Raw genomic sequence first — 21,462 nt, forward strand, 5'->3', positions numbered from 1 at the left:
TTTCACATGTACACTGACAACACCACTATCCTTTCTCGACCCCTCCACCACCTCTCAATTGTCAGACCGTTTGTCTGATATCCAGCAATGGATAAGCAGAAATTTCCTCCAACTAAATGCTGGGAAGACCAAAGCCTTTTTCTCCAGTGTCCACCACAAGCTCTATTCCTTAGCCAACAACTCCAACTCTCTCCCTGGCAACTGTCTGAGGCAGAACCAGACTGTGCAACCTTGCTGTCATATTGACCCCAAGATGAGCTTCTGACTACACACCCAAAGCATCACCAAGGCTGCCTATTTCTACCTACCCAAAATCACCAGACTCGGCTCCTGCCTCAGCTCATTTGCTGCTGAAACACTCATCCACGTTTTTGTTCTATGTAGACTTAACAGTTCCAAAGCTCTCCGAGCAATCTTCAACCCTCTGTAAACTTAAAGTCATCCAAAACTTTACTGCACATATCCTAACTCATACCTAGTGCCCAAGCTCTGGAATTCCCTCTGTAAACAAAGCCACCACTCAACCTCACTTTTCTCCATTAAGACACTCCTTAAAAACCTACCTTTTTGACCAAGCTGCTCATCGTGTACCTTAATATCTCATTTTTTTTAGCTCCGTGCCAAATGTTATTTGCTATCGCTCATGTGAAGCATTATGGGATATATTAAAGGTGCTATATAAATTCAATTTGTTGTTATGTCATCACCTTTTCTGTCAGACTAGAATATCTGCAGTTGTGCAGCCCACACATGTCAAATTTGTTAGCAATTCCAGCACTTTCAACTTCTTAATATAAAAGCAAAATAGTGTGGATGCTGGAAATCTGAAACAAAACAGAAAATGAGTGTTTCCAGCATTTTTCTGTTTTTCTTTCAATTCCTTTCCCATTACACATTTTTATTTTCCTTTACAAATGCTGATCATTTTCCATTTTTAGCATAAGTTTATTTGTGTTGTTTTCCTTTCCTGTCCAGTTTTTCATGATTACATGGAATATGCTGAAAAAAAAAATGCCGGACAGGCTAAACAATAGCTGATGAAGGGTACATACCCCAGAAATACAAATACTGTCATTGCTGACAGCTAGGTGCCCATTAGAACAGCAGGCCTTTTGCTTCTCCTTACTGATGCATTCAAGATGCATTTTGTTGCAGATTCTTCAACCTTTATGAAAGGAAAGCAGGGCATTGTCTTATCCTTTGGCCCTTCGCAATGCTAACAGGAATATCCCCCTGCAAACTTGATAAGTGGACTATTGATTCCTTGCATGAAACTGGGCAAAATGCAAATGAATATGAAAGCCATGAGGTAATGATGAGGCTTTATAAAACCTCGATTAGAGTTGTGTGTGTGGTTTGGGCTTAAAGTCAAAAGGATATTAAGCCTTTAAAGATAAAAAAAATTTGCATTTTATAACATCTTTTCACAAACTCAGGACACCCAAAGCACTTTACAGCCAATGAAGTACATTTGAAGTATAGGTTAAGGGAGTGTACAATACAGATTCACTAGGATAGGACCCAGTATGTTGAAAGAAAATATGGAGAAAGACAAAAATTAGGTGTTTTGAGTTAGATCACAGATTACGAGCCAAACAGCCAACTCACCTCTCGCCTCCGTTGGTTCAGTGTCCATTCTTTTCCCTTGTGCTTCTGTAAAGCGCCTTGGGTATTTTTCTATGTTAAGGCACTAATTAAATAATTTGTCATTGAGTACAACTATATCAATGACAACCAAATGCAAACTGTAGGAATAGTATTTTTGCAATTGACAACAAATGTTATATTTCAGCAACTCAATGGTGATTATTTTGTAGTGTTAGGATTATTTTTAAGAGATTTTTAGATTACATATGATGGGGTGTTGTGAAAGAGAAAGATTGCACATTTAAAAGAAGGATATTTCAATTTATTCCTAACAAAGAATTCAATCAAAGTAGTTATCTACTGATCAGAACCCAAATGACATAAATTTTGATATAAAGTTCATTTACTTATTAATCATGTTATTAAAGTGTCATATATGTGTACAGAACACTTTAAGGTTAGCTGGAACTTATTGCTTAAACACGCATCTTTAAAATATTCATAGCATTAACTTTATCACACAAATTGTGTTCACAGGATATATTTATTAATAATAAAAGGAAAGTATCTGTACAAATATTTTTACAACAACTATTACTAGAATAACGAACTTGTGGAACAAAAAAGTAGTTACATTTTCGTAAATTGTAGAAAAAATTACAGCATTGCATCTGCACAAACGATATAAAATTTTATTATGCCAAAGAAGCAGGTCTTTAAATGGTCACACTCAAATTAGTTTTGTTTCAATTCACTGATGCACATTCGGTGCACATTGATATGAACACCGTCTCAATTTCATCATTTCTAGTTAACAAAAAAAAAGGTTGCTAGAAATTGCTTGGAATTTAAAATAAGATCTGAAAAATTTGTACATTTTAGCAGAATAGTTACATGATTTACAATATTTGATAAAAAGCCAAAAGAATTATCTCATACCTATTAGCCTGGTAATATAGTCTTTGTTAGATTAAATAAATTTAAATTTCTTTCAGCATGTCTCTCACTCTTTAACTGGCTGAACACTTCTCTCAGTTTTAAATCACATTAATACCGGTATATGATAATGTATAAATTTAAATTCATGCATCAGCGTCTGCGGAAGATTGAGGGAGGGTTACTCGCTACAGGCTAACCAATCTTTTGCTTTTTGCAATCTGTCAGCTTGTTTCTGTCTCATTCTCACCTCTCAGTAGGAAATTTGGTTTCAATCCCCTTAATGAATTTGAGCTCATATCCTGGATTGACATCGTAGTTCTGGCTGAGCGCTGTACTGCTGCAGATCTTATTTTCCTGCTCTTAGTTAAGGATCTCATGCCACCATTCAAAAAGTATAAAGCTTCCTGGTTTGCCCTGACCAACATTCTTCCTCCAAAACAAAGATTAACTGATGCTTCATTTGCTGGTGCAGAATCGCTACTTAGATTAAAAAAACACTGCCCTTCAAATAGTAATTACTTATCAGAAACACTGAGGTATGCTGAAGAGTGACATATTGATGTCAACCTAGTGACCATTTAATGTCAAAAACAAAAACAAAAACAGAATTACCTGGAAAAACTCAGCAGGTCTGGCAGCATCGGCGGAGAAGAAAAGAGTTGACGTTTCGAGTCCTCATGACCCTTCGACAGAACTTGAGTTCGAGTCCAAGAAAGAGTTGAAACATAAGCTGGTTTAAGGTGTGTGTGTGGGGGGCAGAGAGAGAGGTGGAGTGGGGGTGTGGTTGTAGGGACGAACAAGCAGTGATAGAAGCAGATCATCAAAGGATGTCAACAACAATTAATGTCACCCTGTTGTGGAGAATTATAGACGCCTATAACATAACATTAATTTAACTGGAATTTAGCCTTCAAATCTCTTAAACCGTTTCACTCAATTTCAATATGGACAGTAAAGTGCTTTATGGTGTGAATATCTCCATGAAAGAATTAGAATACAAATAACCTTGATACTTAAGTTAATATCCCAATTGTTACCCATTTCATCAGATAACTCCAAAACTCTTGCCTTATCACTTTGAAAACTGCTGGAGTACCGTAAAGCAGTCTGTTAGAAAAATATTTGATTAATTTCTTACAGTTCATCTTTTAACTCTTCATTTTCATATTTATACATGTAAATCTGTTTTTCATTAACTCAGCAGTCAAAATTCAAAAGAACAAAAATGGGATTCAATCCAATGAAATATTGCTTCTGCATCAGTATCGTCAAACCAGTTTATTACTCAAGACATGAAGGACAAGGGTAATTCCAACCTTCCCCACTATGAACCAACTCCTTTGTTGCTAAATCAAGGCAATCTGTTCAGCTGTCTTAACCCATTTTAGTCCCTCCACTTTTCCTGACCAACACTAACCCTGATTGCTGTTGTCCCATGCTAAAGTTTCTCCTCTATCCTGATCCCAGCCCTCATCAGATTGAATTCCTCCACAGTATCCACCTCCTGCTTTGTTGACACATTCTCATCATAACTCTTAACTAGTTACCTATCCTCCTTCAGTCCAATGTTCAAACATATTATAAATTGCTCAAATTCTTCAGCCACTTCCTGTCAAAGCCACCAGATTCACCCTCGTCTAAAACAATGCCTCACCTCAACAACTAACTACTACCTCGCATCCAAAGGCTTCTCTTCCTCATTACATTTTTGAAGCATTCCACCACCAACTAAAGGAAAAGAAATCAATTCCATTTTTATGCTTCTTCTGGCCCTGGCTCCTCTTCCCAATTCCTAATGGCTTATGAGCACAGGACTTAGGTTAAAACTGCTGGTAGTGCCAATGAAATAACTGAAATCCAATTTGCATATTTAATTGTCCAGCAATTGCCCCTCCTGCCTTAATCTTAATCTGATATTTTTGGGAATTTAAACATTAAAATTGGAGGATTTTGGCGCACCTTGCTGTCCGACAGACAGTTGAAGATTTGAAGAACAGCCTTTGTATTCGTGAAGGAGATGGAGTTGGCGTCCTTCAATATGCATGCGAAAGGCGACTGGGTGCCAGAAGAAGAGATGGCAATGAAGACAATGTAATGCCTACATGGCAAAAAATTGTCCTTAGATTTCCCTTATTCAAAAATTGTTTTAAAACTAAAAACACTAAAAATGACTTGCCTAACAAAGAAACAAACCACTAATAGAGGACTTGGCAAGATGCCACATTTAAACAACTTGCAAACTAAACCAGACATATGTAAAACAAAAACAGAATTACCTGGAAAAACTCAGCAGGTCTGGCAGCATCGGCGGAGAAGAAAAGAGTTGACGTTTCGAGTCCTCATGACATATGTACCGTGGTTTGTCAGGTGTTGTGCAGTCTGGCAATCTTTAAATGTGGTAAAGTACTGAGATCATGTTGCAGACTTTATTTTCAAACCATTCCAATTTCAGGTCCAAGCTGTGAGGAATGTCTAGTGAAACTTGAACTACATGGGATACGATGCTGAAACAACTGGAAGCCAAGACATGATAACAGCGGACAACAATATTAAAAAAATCACATCCCATATAAGGCGTTTAATGTTGTACCTGGTTACCTTTCGCCCATGACCACGTTTTTTAAACCACTCTACGACTTCAATCAGACTATGTTCTTGCGGGTTGTACCCTAGTTCTTTTCTAGCCTTCTGCAGGCTGAAGTAATGAGTGACTCCTGTTTTATAGACTTCTGTGCGAGTCAGAAAGGGCTGAAAATTATAAATGTGGCCTACACAAAAATGAATGACTTCAATGAGGAAGGCAAAAAAATAGACCAGTCTGAGTGGCAGTCGAATTGTGGGGTGCTTGTATCCAAGGCCTTCCACTAATGGTTTGAAAAATTCAAAGTTGTTTACTGGCTTGCCATCAGAGATAAAATAAGCCTGGCCACCAGCAATGTGATATTTTCTTGCTGTTAGAGATCCCGACGCTAGTATGTGTGCAGAAACAAGGTTGTCAACATGGACAAATTCCACCAGACTGTCTGCTGCCCCATACACAAACTTGAAGAGTCCATTCTCTATATAATTAACTATTCTGGGAAGATGTCTTTGTTCACCGGGTCCATAAATGCCTGCTGGGCGTAGGGCACAGGTCTGTAAAACACCAGTGCCTTTCTTTAGTTTTGTGCCATTTGCTTGTAGCACCTTCATCTCTGCTAAAGATTTGGTCCTCGAGTAGTGATCTGGATGAAGATGCAGCGGAAGATAAGGGAGAGATTCATCCCCATTTTTAATTACTTGGCCTCCAAACACAACATTATATGTACTTGTATAAAGCAGTCTTGGTATCCCATTGTTCAGACAGGCCTGGATCACATGCTCTGTTCCTTTAAGGTTGATGTCCTCTATTAGTTTTTTATTTAATTGTTCCCTTCCAGACATGCCATATGAAGCTAAATGGAAAACACAATCCACCTTCCTGAACACAGCCTCTACTTCCAGGTAGTTGCAAATATCTCCCTTTATAAAGACTACTGCATCAGGCACTTGCTGAATGGGCTTGTGGATGTCAAAGAGGACCACCTTTCTGCCCATCCTGTGCAGGGCACAACCCAATCTGAAACAGAAAAAAAGGTAATAGGCAACACACAACTATTTTCCTAAAACAGTTCAGGTTACTGTACATGCACAGGCAATATTATCTGTGAAGTGTAAATCAGGGTTAAAAACAGATAAAAAAAAACTTACCTCATGCCGGAGCATACTTCAGCAACATTCACGTTTTTTATGAATTCCTATAATCACAAAAGTCAACTTGATTCTTTTGATAGCACTGTCACCCGTGTCAGAAGATTGTTGTTTCAGACCCCACTTCAACACATGGGGCAGAATTTTCTGCCTGTCAGGCGGGCGGGCCCCACCCAATCTCCGGCGGTCGGGAAGCCAATCCCCGCCGGAGAAGTGGGCCCCGCCGCCATTTTAAGTGGGCGGGCCAATTAAGTGCTGCCTCAGCGAGATCACTGACACTTTGAAAAATATGAAAAATAGAAAAAAAAAGTTCCCTAACATGCCCCCCTCATGTGACAATGTCACATGAGATGGGACATGTTCATAATTTACATAATAAGTTTATTAAACTTAAAAACCCTACATGAAACCTCATCCCGCCGGTGGATGAGGTTTCATGTTTTATCTATTTGCCGCCGAGGCTCCTGGCCTGCCCGCCAACCTTAAGGTTGGACGGCAGATCCTTTAATTGTATAATTGATCCTGTCAATGGCTTCAATTGGCCATTGACAGGTTGGCAGGCCCCCAGATGATTTTGCTGCGGGTCTGCCTTCCTGAAAATTTGAATGGGGCGGGATGACATTGGGGGTTTCACCTGACATCATCCCACGTCATTTTACACGTCGGCGAGCGGGCCCCGCCCCCTGCTCGCCCACGGCAAAATTCTGCCCATGAACACATAATTGAAGCTGATGTTTCAGTGCAAAGCTGAGCAAGTGCTACATCTTTTGAATGAAGCAAATGATTCAGATGGATGCAAAAGATCCCATGACACTGCTCAGGGGATAGGAGAGCTTTTCCAGTGTCCTGTCCTGGCCAACATTCATCCTCAAGTAATGCAGATTAACTGGTGCCATATTTCTCATTTACTTTTTGAGAGCTATCACTATATGTAAATTGGCTGTCCTGTTTGCCACCATAACAAGGGGTTACTTCAAAATAAATAATAGAATGTGAAGTGCTTCATGATGTCCTGAGATGTAAAAGTGCTATATAGATACAAATAACTTCCATAGGGACAGAAATAAAGTATGAATCAAACTCCAACAAACAAGAATTGTTACATAATCAGAAGAGTCAACCATAGAACAATAGAGCAAATAAAGAGGCCATTCAGCCCATTGTGTCTGGGCTGACTCTTTAGAAGAGCTTTGTCATGAAAATACATTGAGGAATGAAAGCCTCCTACTAAATGGGCTGCAACATGTTGGAAGGAAAAGGACACTTAAAAGTTTGTTTGAACAGCTGCCAACTTGGTTACATTATTGACACATGGTAAAATACCACATAGAACAGGATAGATCGCCATAGCAACAAAGAATGAGCCCAAACTGGCTAGAGGGCATTATGGACATCTGGATACACCAGGTTGTGGATACAAAGAAAACAAGTGAAGTATCAATCAATCATGGGTCATATAATCTTCAGAATGATCGACCTAAACAGAGTTGGTGTATTTGGTGACCACTTTGGTGCCTTCAGAGATGACGTGTTTGGTCAGTTTCCCTGACAGCATGAGGTGGACGGCACTCTGGAACCCTCTGACCAAGATGGTGTGGAGCTTGTTGTAGTGAATGAGGTGCAAGGCCTCGGAGGTGACGCGCTTGAAAGTGTCAACAAAGAAGGAATTCATAACGCTCATGGCCTTGGATGAGATCTCGGTGGAAGAGTGGACCTGGATCAGCCCCCTGTACGTGTAAGTGGAATAGCCCTGGTTGCGAGATTTCCTCTGCTTCTTGGGCAGCTTCTTGGTGACTTTAGTCAGTGACTGCTTTGATGTCTTGCGGGATGCACCACCCTTAGCCGGGGCCACCACCTCAGGCATTCTACTCGACTTGGACCAGCTCAAATCAGTTGAACATAATTTAAGAAATAGGAGCAAAAAGTGGCCATATAGCCCATCAAGCTTGCATTTAATAAGATCTTCAACTTCATATCCACTTTCCCATCCTATCCCCACAAGCTTTGATTCCCATGGACTCCAAAAATCTATCACTCTATTTTGAATATACCCAACGACTGAACACCCTCAACCTTCTGAGGTAGAGAATGCCACAGACTCACAACCCTCTGAGTGAAGGAATTTCTTCTCATCTCAGTCCTAACTAGTCAACTCTTATCCCGACACTAGTTTTAGACTCTCCAGCCAGAGTAGACTCTGATTGGCTGAAACTCTTCAAGTGAGAACTGAGCCTATTTTAGGCTGGGAAGAATTACCAAGGCCAGAGTGATCTGCTGGACTGGTTTTGATCACCTTTTTGGGGGGGGGGGGGGGGGTAGTGGTAGTGGACAGGAATTTCCAAGATTTTATTCTTTTCAAACTTGCCTGACTTTTAAAAAATACTGTCTTACACCTCTCCCTGGAGATCACATGATTCTGGGTGGAGTGGAGAAGTGTATACATTGTGATACACAGAATATTACAATTGTGTGGGATACGCTGGATAGACCAGCGGTTCTTCACCTGTCTGCCATTGTTTGTACATTCACATCTCACCAGGTAATTTTATGATGTTACAACTATATTTTTGTAGGTTCACTTTACTGAAGTGCACAGGGAGCTCTCAATCTCCCCAATGCCACCAAAACAATGCACTAGATAATCACGTGAGGGAGAAAGTTATAAAATACGATGATTGGGTTAGATGAAGGGTGATGAAAGGAGGCTGGTGTGCAGCATGAACACTGGCATGGAGCAGATAGCTGAAGAGATAGTGGAGGTGTTGGTGGTGATCTTTCAGGAATCACTGGAGTCAGGGAGGGTCCCAGAGGACTGGAAGATTGCTAACGTAACCCCCTGTTTGAGAAGGGAGTGAGGCAAAAGACGGGAAATTACAGGCCGATTAGCCTGACCTCAGTCGTTGGTAAGATTTTAGAGTCCATTATTAAGGATGAGATTTCAGAATACTTGGAAGTGCATTGTAAAATAGGGCAAAGTCAGCATGGTTTCATCAAGGGGTGCTCATGCCTGACAAATCTGTTAGAATTCTTTGAGGAGGTAACAAGTAGATTAGACAAAGGAGAGCCAATGGATGTTATCTACTTGGACTTCCAGAAGGCCTTTGACAAAGTGCCGCAAAGGAGGCTGCTCAGTAAGATAAGAGCCCATGGTGTTAGAGGCAAGGTACTAGCATGGATAGAAGATTGGCTGTCTGGCAGGAGGCAGAGAGTGGGGAAAAGGGGGTCCTTTTCAGGATGGTGGCCAGTGACTAGTGGAGTTCCGCAGGGGTCAGTATTGGGACCACAACTTTTCACTTTATACATTAATGATCTAGATGAAGGAACTGAGGGCATTCTGGCTAAGTTTACAGATGATACAAAGATAAGTGGAGGGACAGGTAGTATTGAGGAGGCTGGGAGGCTGCAGAAGGATTTGGACAGGTTAGGAGAATGGGCAAAGAAGTGGCAGATGGAATACAACATGGGGAAGTGTGAGGTCATGCACTTTGGTAGGAAGAATAGAGGCATAGAATATTTTCTAAATAGGCAGAGAATTCAGAAATTTGGAGTGCAAAGGGACTTGGGAGTCCTAGTCCAGGATTCTCTTAAGGTTCACTTGCAGGTTGACGCGGTAGTTAGGAAGGCAAATGCAATGTTGGCATTTATTTCGAGAGGACTAGAATATAAAAGCAGGGATGTGCTGCTGAGGCTTTATAAGGCTCTGGTCAGACCACATTTAGAATATTGTGAGCAATTTTGGGCCCTGTATCTCAGGAAGGATGTGCTGGCCCTGGAGACAGTCCAGAGGAGGTTCACGAGAACGATCCCAGGAATGAAAGGTTTAACATATGAGGAACGTTTGAGGACTCTGGGTCTATACTCGATGGAATTTCGAAGGATGAGGGGGAATCTGCTTGAAACTTACAGAATACTGAAAAACCTGGATAGAGTGGATGTGGGGAAGATGTTTCCATTAGTAGGAGAGACTAGGACCCGAAGGCACAGCCTTAGAGTAAAGGGAAGACCTTTTAGAACAGAGATGAGGAGAAACTTCTTTAGCCAGAGAATGGTGAATCTATGGAATTCATTGCCACAGAAAGCTGTGGAGGCCAGGTCATTGAGTGTATTTAAGACCGAGATAGATAGGTTCTTGATTGGTATGGGATCAAAGGTTACGGGGAGAAGGCAGGAGAATGGGGTTGAGAAACTTATCAGCCATGATTGAATGGCGGAGCAGATTCGATGGGCCGAATGGCCTAATTTCTGCTCCTATGTCTTATGGTCTTAGATGGGATAAAAAGCCCATTACTGTGCTGTCAACTCAATGTAATACAAAAAATATCTTTTCGTGCTCAATTATTTGCACCAAATCTACATTTAAGTAAGCATAGACACTTTGTCTGGACTTTTCTGTATTTTGCTGGGCAAAAGTAGTAACGTTACAATTGTAACAGCCCCATAACTACAACCTAGTAGTTATGGTACTGGACTAGTAATCCAAAAGTCATGCATTCATAATGCAATAAATCTAATAAGTTGTGTGCTGGATTCAGAAAATGACCATAATAGCTGCTGCCTTATAATAAATATCCAACTGGTTCACTGATGTCTTTCAGGGCCATCATGTGAATCCAGTTCCAGAGTGTGTGATTGGCTCTTAATGCATTAATGGCAATAAGGGATGGGCAAGAAAGAACTTTCACCTGCACAGCACCACCACTGACCAAGCTGGCCGAGTCCTAAAGGACATAGCTATTAGATTGGGTCTGCAGCACATGGTGAGGGAACTAACAAGAGGGAGAAACCTACTTGACCTCGTCCTCATCAATATACCTGCCGCAGATCATGTTCATGACAGTATCAGTCGGAGTGACTACTGCAGTCCTCATGGAGACAAAGTCCCGTCTTCACATTGAGGATACCCTCCATCGTGTTATGTTTTACTAGTATCGTGATAAATGGGATAGAATTCAAACAGATCAAGCAACTCAAAACTGGACATCCATGAGGCACTGTAGGCCATCAGCAGCAGCAGAATTGTACTCAACCACAATCTGTAATCTCATAGCCCCCACTCTAGTATTATCATCAAACCAAGGGATCAACCCTGATTCAATGAAGAGTGCAGGAGGGCATGTCAGGGGCAGCACCAGGCACACCTAAAAGTGAGGTGTCAACCTAGTAAAGCTAAAACACAAGACTACTTGCGTGCCAAACAGCAAAAGTAGCATGCAGCAGAAAGAGCAAAGTGATTCCACAACCAACGGATCAGGTCTAAGCTCTGCGGTCCTGCCATATCCAGTGGTGAGTGATGGTGGACAATCAAACAACTCACGGGAGGAGGCGGATCTACATATATCCCCATGCTCAAATGATGGGGCAGCCCAGGACATCAGTGAAAAAGACAAGGCTGAAGCATTTGTAACAATCTTCAGCCAGAAGTGAAGAGTGGATTATCCACCTCGGCCTCCTCCTGAGGTCCCCAACATCACAGATGTCAGTCTTCAGCCAATACGATTCACTCCACATGATATCAAGAAACGGCTGAAGGGACTGGATACCGCAAAGGCTATGGGCCCTGACAACATTCCAGCAATAGTACTGAAGACTTATGCTCCAGAGCTAGCTGTGCCCTTACCCAAGCTGTTCCAGTACAGCTATAAAATGGCATCTACCCTGCAATGTGGAAAATATCCCAGGTATGTCCTGTACACAAAAAGCAAGACAAATCCAACCTGGACCATTACCGCCCCTTCAGTCTACACTCGATCATTAACAAAGTGATGGTAGGGGTTGTCGACAGTGCTATCAAATGGCACTTACTCAGAAACAACCGGCTCACTGACGCTCAGTTTGGGTTCCGCAGGGCCACTCAGTTCATGACCTCATTTCATCCTTAGTCCAAACATGGAAAAAAGAGCTGAACTCCCAAGATGAGGTGAGAGTGACTGCCCTTAGCATCAAGGCAGCATTTGACTGAATACGGCATCAAGAAGCCCTATCAAAACTGGAGTCAATGAGAATCAGGAAAAAATCTCCATTGGTTGGAGTCATACCTAGCACAAAGGAAGATGGTTGGGGCTGTTGAAGGTCAATATCTCAGAGCAGAGACCTCACTGCAGAAGTTCCTCAGGGTAGTGTCCTAGGCCCAACCATCTTCAAATACTTCATCAATGACCTTCCTCCCGTTATAAGGTCAGAAATGGGGATGTTCACTGATAATTGCACAATGTTCAGCACCATTCTTTAATTCCCAGATACTGAAGCTAACCGTCTCCATATGCAAAAAGACCTGGACAACATTCAGGTTTGGGCTGATAAGTGGCAAGTACCATTCGTGCTACATAAGTGCCAGGCCACGACCATCTCCAACAAGTGAGAATCCAACCATCTCCCCAAGACATTCAATGGCACTACCATCGCTGAATCCCCCACTACCAACATCCTGGGGGGTTACCATTGACCAGAAACTGAAAATTCTGAGGCAAATAACTCATCTCCCGATTCCCAAAGCCTGTCCAACATCTACAAGGCACAAGTCAGGAGTGTGATGGAATAATCTCCACTTGCCTGGATGAATGCAGCTCCATCAAAATTTAAGAAGCTTGTCACAATCCAGGGCAAAACAGCCCATTTGATTGGCACCCCATCCAACACCTTCAACACCCACTCTCTCCACCGCCGACGCACAGTGGCACCAGTACCATCTACATGATGCATTACAGCAACTCACCAAGACCCCTTTAACAGCACCTTCCAAACCCACTTAGAAGGACAAGGGCAGAAGATGCACGGGAACATCACCACCTGCATGTTCCCCTGCAAGTTGTACATCATACTGACTTGGAACTATATCACCATCCCAGATGGTGAGAAAAAACTCAAGTTAATAAATACAAAACAGATGGGACATCCATTATTTCTGACCTGTGTGCTACCATTAGAAGTACACCAGGAGACTGCTTACAAACTGTACAATGCAATATTTTCCCCCACTGATACTATTGCTGTGTTTGACTGTACATCTCCAAATCACCGACAAGAAGGCAAGTCAAATAGTGATGTGAATTTTGCCAAGATAATTTGTAGGATGTTTGGCTGAAATCAGTGAATTTAAGTAATGAAATACACAGAAGCGTTTGTATCTACAACATGTGCACGTGTCCTCACCAACACAACAGAAACAGCTCTTCTCCTTGTTTAATCATTTCCATCTGGTCTTTATTATTGCTGAACACTTGATTTATTGTTCAACGATCTCGCCACCAAATTTTTATCAAGATTGTTACACCATTCTTGGAATTTCTTGGAACAGGAGTTGCCAAGGTACAGGGAAGGCATTTCCCAACATTAGGAGAAAAGGCAAACAGCATTCTATTCAAAATTTTAGCTCTAATGAAAGGATTTGAAAAGTTAATTCTACATCTCTTTTCCACAAATGCTGCCTGACCTGCAGAGTATTTCCAGGATTTTAGCATTCTAATTCAGCCACCTTCAACAAAGTACAAAAGCCATTCTGACCAAATTTAACTAATTTGAGGCAATAACATAAATAACTATGAGCAGATGAACAGTACATATCCAGAACCAAAACAGAAACGGCTGGAAAAACTCAGCAGGTCAAACAGCATCTGTGGAGAGAAAAACAAGAGTTAACATTTCGAGTCCGTATGACTCTTCAGAGCTATACGAAGAGCCATACCGACTCGAAATGTTAACTCTGTTTTTCTCTCCACAGATGCTGTTAGACCTGCTGAGATTTTCCAACATTTTCTGTTTTTGTTTCAGAAATCCAGCATCTGCAGTATTTTGCTTTTATCTCAGTACATCTCCTGACATTACTTTATTGATATTGATGAATTGAGTAAGGTGGTTGTACCTGCTACTATTTTCTTTTAATTATAAATAACAGTTGTCTTTTTCTGACTGCATGATCATTACCAGGTTTCCATTTTAAGTGTAGGGGAGCATTGAGATATCAAAAGAAATTATCACTAAATGGCTGCTATAAAGCAACTATACACTTGCAAAACTCAACCAATTATGAATACGAGTCTAGAACAGGTCTTGACGAAGATTAACTGCAGCAAGAAGAATGCATCACAGCAAAATACCGAATTGAGTTTTGCAATAAAAATATAGTTTCATTGATAGAAAATGCTGGAAATAAATAGGTCAGCTAGCATGCATAAAGAGAAATAGATTACAACCAATATTTCATCAAATGTCCCTGTGCTATGCATGGTCTGTTTGTTGGACTGCCACACGTGCGTGCATCTTAAAGGACCGTTGCTTGTGCGCAATCAATTAGCTCCCTGCACAGAACATTCCCAACTGCTGCATGGGTGTGCACCCACGCAGTTCAGAGGGAACAATGATTATGACTCCTTTGAACATATAATCTTAAATACATTGAAGGCAACCAGACAGTTTAGCAAGGTTGCAAAAGACAGAAAGTGGCAAGAATAGATAGAATCAAGGTACATTAGCTGGATGAGCTTTTGAATCTCTGCTGTGTCTTTTCATGTCACTATTTGTACATTCCTTTCTTCTTTTCACATCTCCACATCATCACACTGACATTTATGTTATCATTATGTTAAGCAGTTTATAGGTCTGTTCAATATTTCAATGATTCAATGTTACCAGTCACTCCTGTAAGCAAATTTTGTATCCATTACAAACTGAAGAATACCTTTCTAATCCAATATCTAGTTACATGGTACGATAATGCAGGGCATTAACAAACATATGTGTGAACTGGATTCTGTGTTGTTGCAAGTGCCAGCAGGTTTGTTTCTCCCATTATCCAGAAGGCAGGCTGATAATTTTTTTTAAATTCATTCATGGGATGTGAGCATCACTGGCTAGGCCATCACTTATTGCCCATACCTAACTGCCCTCATTCAGAAGGCAGTTAAAAGTCAGCCACATTGCTGTGGGTCTGGAGTTACATGTAGGCCAGGCAAGGTAAGGACAACAGATTTCCTTCCCTAAAGGGACATTAGTGAACCAGATGGGTTTTTATAACAATCGACAATGGTTTCATGGTCATTATTTTTATTGAATTCAAATTTCACCATCTGCCATGGTGGGATTTGAATTCGGGTCCCCAGAGCATTACTCTGGGTATCTGGAATACCAGTCCAATGACAATACCACTATGCTACCGCCTCCCCTCATTATAATTATGTACCAGCAAACTGGTTTATCTTACATGAAAGACATAAATGATCAGAATGCAGTCTAATAGTGAATCACAATCTATTTCATGTTACTTTTCTACTCTACCTTTGTTAATGGGATGAATTTACTTCAGATTGTCCAGTTTTATTTCATTACCATTAATAGATTCCAATGGAACAGAAACTTAAGAAGCAAAGTGGCATACATCTACAATTTTGAATTGGGTTAATTGCCTCAATTTAAGAGGCAATTCTCCAAAGAGAAATACCACTGAAAAATGTACCTATTAACTGCTCAAATAGAATTTTGAGACGTTAGTCCTGTGTGCATTTACTGTTTAATTCATTTCACGCAATAATTTATCTTACCTATATCCTAAATAACCTCCCCCGCCAGTGATCAGGATAGTTTCTGTTGCTGAGGTTTCCATTTCTTTAGGCTAAAAGTATGGTAGGTTGCTGAAAATAAAATGTAAAGATTACTGCACTGAAGATAAAGCAAATTCACAATAACTAAAAATACAGCAATACAAATGAATGATGTAATTTATTCAAAAGGTGCCTGTTAGGTCCATACCAGCTAATTAAAAATTTAGTTATGGAAGTATACAAGATAAAACTGATAATCCATCTATTATTTTGAAATAAAAGGAACGTGCAAACTAAAGCTCCAACTGATTTGCCACTGTTTTTAATAACGGGGGCAGTAAAAAGAATTCCTTAAGATCTAGAAGCAAAGATTGAGATTCAGAAAACAAGAAATTTGTTTAAAACTGCTTTTGAAAATCATACTTTGTTTTTTTAAATTTGGGTGCATAAAGTTCTAAAAATGTAGAAACAGTAAGCAGCCTCTTACAAGACCTTAAAAATATTGTGTATAGTGCACATTTCCTGTAACCACTTACTTCCAGTCACACTTCAATTATCAAACTTCAAAAGCGTCCTTTGACTAACGGTAAGCAAAGTCATTAGAGATTTGTCCACAACAGAATAAACTTGGAAGGTGGAGATCATGTGTAGTAATTCTGAAGAAAAACAACAATTACAATTATATTCTCATATATATCTGTATTAGTGGCTGGGATCAAGACCATTACTGAAACTGTATGCAAGAAATATTTTTAAATGCCTGCAATTTGTCATATTCAGTATGCGCACAGTAACCCAAACTGTATCCAAAGAACTACAGAAAAGCGAAGGTGCAGAAATAGGCCATTCAGCCCATCATGGATCAATATCTCATTTATAATTAAGCCTTCTCATACATTCCTACCAATTGAAGTACTTACCTCCATAACCTAACATTATTTTCCTTTAAATGGCCAATCAAAATTCAACAAGAAAGAATCAACTGGTCACAACAGCCAAATCATTGATCAAAAAGTATATTACTTAAAGGCTTGTTTTAGCATCTCAGGCAGATGGCAAAGACATTTTGTTGCACACCAACTTTATGTCCAATCCATTCAGCTCGAAAAAAATCTCAAAATCAATAACTATAATTCCCGCAGGGCCTCTGTCTTTCTTTAAAATTCATATCTTCCTGTACTTTCCAAGTAAATCACAACATATTGGCAAATTTCCACTGCAGTAATGCACCAGTCCTCTTCTATATCCACTCAGTTGCAAGGTGATCCTATTATAGCATTGAATGTGCAGCACAATAAATCTAGTTACACGCACCATTACACTGAAAATAGATGAGGGCTCTTCGGCACATCAGTCTGCTCTAAAATAAGAAAACGCCTAGTCTCATATCAACACAAGAAATATCAAGTGCCAGAAAATACAATTCAGTCCACTGAAGTTCATCCCTCTAATACCTTAACTCTTCCATTACAGCATCCACCAGCATTCTGAAAGTCCCTAACATTTCTGATTATATCACACTGCCTGGCAGATTATTCCTAACTTATAGCACTCTGAGCAAAAAAGCTTTTCCTACTATTGGTTTTAATCATACTTCCCACTTATTTTAAATCTATGTCCTCTGCTCCTAGTTTACTGGCTTAATTTAAACTAATATTCTGGGTTTATTTTTTTAATATTTTATATAATTTGCTAAAGTTAAGTATTCTTTGATATACTTGCACTACCCATGATGGAGGTCCTGATGCTGTGGGTCAGACCTGCCTTCAGCCAGAGAACTCAAGAAGAAGAAGAAAGGACCCCAATTAATCGCCATCCATTTCCGAACTTGTTACCATCTTCTATTCTGCATTTGTCACTTGATGTTTAATTACAAATGCTTCATACAAAACGTAATCAAAAACTTTTAGAAAGGCCAAACCATATAGTACCTAAATCCATGTTAGTTGGGCATTAAGTTTTATTTGCTCAGAGCTGACTGGTCTATGGAGTAGCATTCTTAAGTTACAGGTGATGGCTGACTCCTTGAAGTCATTGGAGATGATCACGTGATGCACGTTTGAAAAAAAACGACAAGATTATGACAAAAAGGTAAGGTTTGAGGTATTAATGAACAGGTTGTGTGGCTTGCTGAAGTTTGGCTGATTACCTTTTGAGGGATCTGAAGCTTTTTTTTATAAACAGGGGTTTCTTCATTGGTTACAGGTCTTTGTTTCTGGCTTTTTCAAAGACTTATATTCACACAGTTTTGCAAAATCTCACCAGTGCCCGAAGGGTCATGTGAAATACAGCACTAAAACACATTAACATTGATCAATAAACATTCATAAAACAATAAGTCCTGGATCTGAGACATATGCATTTTTGCAGTTCATTGTATGTGACCCCTTGAAGTGGTTATGGCTTCATACTGAAACAGCCAAATTCTATTCTGTGCATAAATTAGGTCCACTCCCCATACATAATAAGGACAATTGTCAATCTTTGTTCCCCCATTTTCCATATAAAATTTGCAGAAGCAGTTCATTTCTACTCTGCGGATAGGATATTTGCTTTCCCCATTACTGCACTCTCACATTCTACATTCTAAACTGTTTAGTTTCTAATTTGTATACAAATTGTCCTATTGTCTCCCTGATAATTAGCTTTGCTAGTGGAACACAAAGCAACTGAAGTTGTGATTCCATCAGTCTTCTGGAGCTGGTGAAGGTTTGTCAAATGAAAGAACTGTGCAGCAGTGTCAAAGAATTGAGATGCCCAAGGAAGAGTGAAAAACATGTATGACTTTAGTATATCATGAAAATACACAACCATCAGAGTCCTTTTCTTTCACTATACATATACATATGTCTTCCATTGAAGCTAGCTTTCCTTCAGCCAAAATATTTATTTTTCCCTCTATTTTTCTGAACACCATACAAGGATTTGTATACAAAGCTTTGCTTCCATTGCAAATTGACATTTTCTATTGTGTGTAACTGGAAATTTCCTTTTCCTTCACACTGTAAACAGTCATATACTTCTATAACTGATTTGTACATTATAACTGATAAATTAAAAGATGCATCTAGCAACATGTTGCCAATGACAGTTCTAACAACTTGTATTGATATAGCACCATTAACGTAGAAAACATCCCAAGAAAAATTTGACACTGAACTGAGCTACATAGAGATAGTAAGGCAGATAACCAAAAACTTGATCAAAGAAGTAGGTTTATGGGGTACCCTCTAGAAAAAAGAAAGGTTTCGGGAAGGAATTTCAGAGCTCAGGGCCTAGGCAACTGTGCAGCAATTAAAATTGGAGATGCTTAGGAGGCCAGAACTAGATAAGGACAGATATCTAAGAGGGTTGTGGGAGTGGAGGACATTACAGAGATAGGAAGAGGTGAGGCCATGGAGGAATTTGAAAACAAGATTGAGAAATTTAAAATCAAGGCGTTGCTTAACCAGAGCACAATGTAGGTCAGCAAATACAGGGTTGGCAGGTGAGTGGGACTTGGGTGTTGGTTACGACACATGCAGTGATCTCAAGTTTAAGATGCTAACCCCAGCCTAGGGTTTGCAACCCTCTAGAATTGCCCTGGGAGCCCAGTAATTAATCTCCAGGACAATGCCACAAGCACCCCAGGCGAAGAACCGTGGAACCAAATAAAAAGTGTATTTTTTTAAAAAATTCTTCGAATACCTTTACTCGTTTATAAACATGTTGGGCAAAGGCGGGGAGGGGGGGGGGAGAAAAAGGCTGTTCGACTGACACTATAGAATTCTCCCAATGGGCAACAAAGTGACTATTTGCTTTCCGACCGGTGTGGGAAGGTGTACAGCCAGCATGGGCTCAGTGGGTGACAGCAGGAGCTAGAGGGGGAGGTAGGAGGTGAGGTGCTGACATCTCTAGGAACTGCATATCACTTATACGGCTATACACTGGAGACATGGCCACACCTCATAAAAGGTGTGGCACAATAGGAACATGTCCACCCGGTTTGCAACTTCACCAATAACCCTAAACCCACTGTGTTAACAGGGGGCGGGGGGAGACCAACAGCATTCCGACTAAGGGAGGATTGCTTTCCCGTGCACTGTGCAAAGGGTTTAACAAGAGGTTCAGGGGAACGTCCATCGAGGCTCCAGCCATTAAGGTCGGTCCCTTCCTGCTCGTTCAGATGATAAAGAGGGAAGATTCCCCTCAAACTGCAAACAACCGACTTAATGAGGGGAAAGTCCCCGTCGCTCCCCACCCGCCCCGGTTACCATGTCAATCATCGGACGCATGAATTCTTCACCAAAACTGGACAGTGAACAGCCCAGACCGTTGCTGAACACTCACGTTTGTAAACACGTTCCGAAAAATCAAAGACAACGAACTAGTTCGGCCTAGCCCGTCAGCAGCTAAATCGCTGATATCCGCGCAAGCCATGATCAAAGATGGCGACCGCCGGTAGCCAGTCCAACGCTGCCCCTGATCAAAAACAAAAATACCTGGGGAAGAAAAAGCTCAGCAAGGTCTGGCAGCATCTACGGAGAGGAATACAGAGTTAACGTTTCGAGTCCGAATGACCCTTCAACAGAACTAAGTAAAAAAAAAAGGTGAAATATAAACTTGCCCTGGTCAAAGATGGCGACAGTCGGCGCCAAAAATCCCCGCCTTGATGAAAGATGGCGGTGGCTCAGCCGTTTGCGCGCGTGCGTGCGTGTGCTGCGGTTGGACGAGGATGGCGGGGAAAATAAACACCGGAGAATGTGCGGAGGTGGTCGGTGAACTCGCTGCTGTCAACAACACACTCGGTATTTATTCCTGTATCGCTTCTTGCCCGCTAACCGCCGGCCGCTGCCATGGGCTTCACTTTCTGCGCTGTCCCTGAGCGCCAGTTTGATAACCACCAACTGGAGTGAAATGCACTCGCCTGGGCCTTGTGGAGGAGGGAGGCGCCATCACAGTGCTGGATGTTGATGGGCCTGAAGTCGGTGGGGTGGGGGTGAGTGAGAATTCGGTAGCTTCGAAACAACAACTTGTATTTATTATAATAAAAGCAAAAAACTGCGGATGCTGGATATCCAAAAATAAAAATAATCGGAGAATCTCAGCAGGTCCGGCAGCATCTGTGGAGAGGAACACATTTAACGTTTCGAGTCCCTATGACTCTTCAACAGAACTAAGGAAAAATAGAAGAGGTGAAATATAAGCTGGTTTAAGGAGAGGTGGGGTGGGACAGGTAGAGCTGGATAGAGGGCCAGTGATAGGTGGAGATAACCAAAAAATGTCATAGACAAAAGGACATAAGTGTTGAAGGTGGTGATATTATCTAAAGGAATGTGCTAATTAAGATAATATCACCACCTTCAACACCTCTTTGTCCTTTTGTCTATGACATCTTTTGGTTATCTCCACCTATCACTGGCCCTCCATCCAGCTCTACCTGCCCCCCCCCCCCCCCCCAACCCAGCTTATATTTCACCTCTCTTTTTTTACTTAGTTCTGTTGAAAGGTCATTCGGACTTGAAACGTTAACTGTGTTCCACTCTGCAGATGCTGCCAGACCTGCCGAGGTTTTCCAGGTATTTTTGTTTTGGAGGAACAGCACCTCATCTTCCGACTAGGCACTTTACAGCCTTCAGGACTGAATATTGAATTCAACAATTTTAGATCATGAACTCTCTCCTCCATCCCCACC

The 21,462-nt window shown here is 40.9% G+C and overlaps 1 protein-coding gene across 4 annotated transcripts; it reads right to left on the reverse strand.

Moving 5' to 3' along the window:
• Window positions 1-2,112: 2,112 nt before the first annotated feature.
• Window positions 2,113-20,262, reverse strand: sdr42e1 (short chain dehydrogenase/reductase family 42E, member 1). Of its 4 annotated transcripts, XM_041191425.1 has the most exons (5): window positions 20,042-20,198; window positions 16,325-16,444; window positions 15,789-15,878; window positions 6,256-6,302; window positions 2,113-6,124 (listed from the first exon to the last, which is right to left on the reverse strand). In XM_041191425.1, the coding sequence occupies exons 4-5, from the start codon at window positions 6,258-6,260 to the stop codon at window positions 5,014-5,016; spliced, it is 1,116 nt and encodes a 371-aa protein (XP_041047359.1). In that variant the 5' UTR covers window positions 6,261-6,302; window positions 15,789-15,878; window positions 16,325-16,444; window positions 20,042-20,198; the 3' UTR covers window positions 2,113-5,013. The 4 variants fall into 4 exon arrangements, with proteins under 4 accessions (XP_041047359.1, XP_041047357.1, XP_041047356.1 ...); XM_041191423.1 differs by lacking the exon at window positions 6,256-6,302 and having other exon boundaries at window positions 20,118-20,262; XM_041191422.1 differs by lacking the exon at window positions 6,256-6,302.
• Window positions 20,263-21,462: the final 1,200 nt, after the last annotated feature.

The sequence above is a fragment of the Carcharodon carcharias genome, chromosome 7, assembly GCF_017639515.1.
Source record: "Carcharodon carcharias isolate sCarCar2 chromosome 7, sCarCar2.pri, whole genome shotgun sequence".
Classification (NCBI taxonomy): domain Eukaryota; kingdom Metazoa; phylum Chordata; class Chondrichthyes; order Lamniformes; family Lamnidae; genus Carcharodon; species Carcharodon carcharias.

Coding starts and splice junctions, on each gene's coding strand:
- sdr42e1 (XM_041191423.1), bottom strand. CDS start 15,850: ATGGAAACCTCAGCAACAGAAACTATCCTGATCACTGGCGGGGGAGGT. Junction 6,125..15,788: donor GGAGGTTATTTAGGATATAG/GTAAGATAAATT, acceptor TTTCTGTTTCAG/ATTGGGTTGTGCCCTGCACA.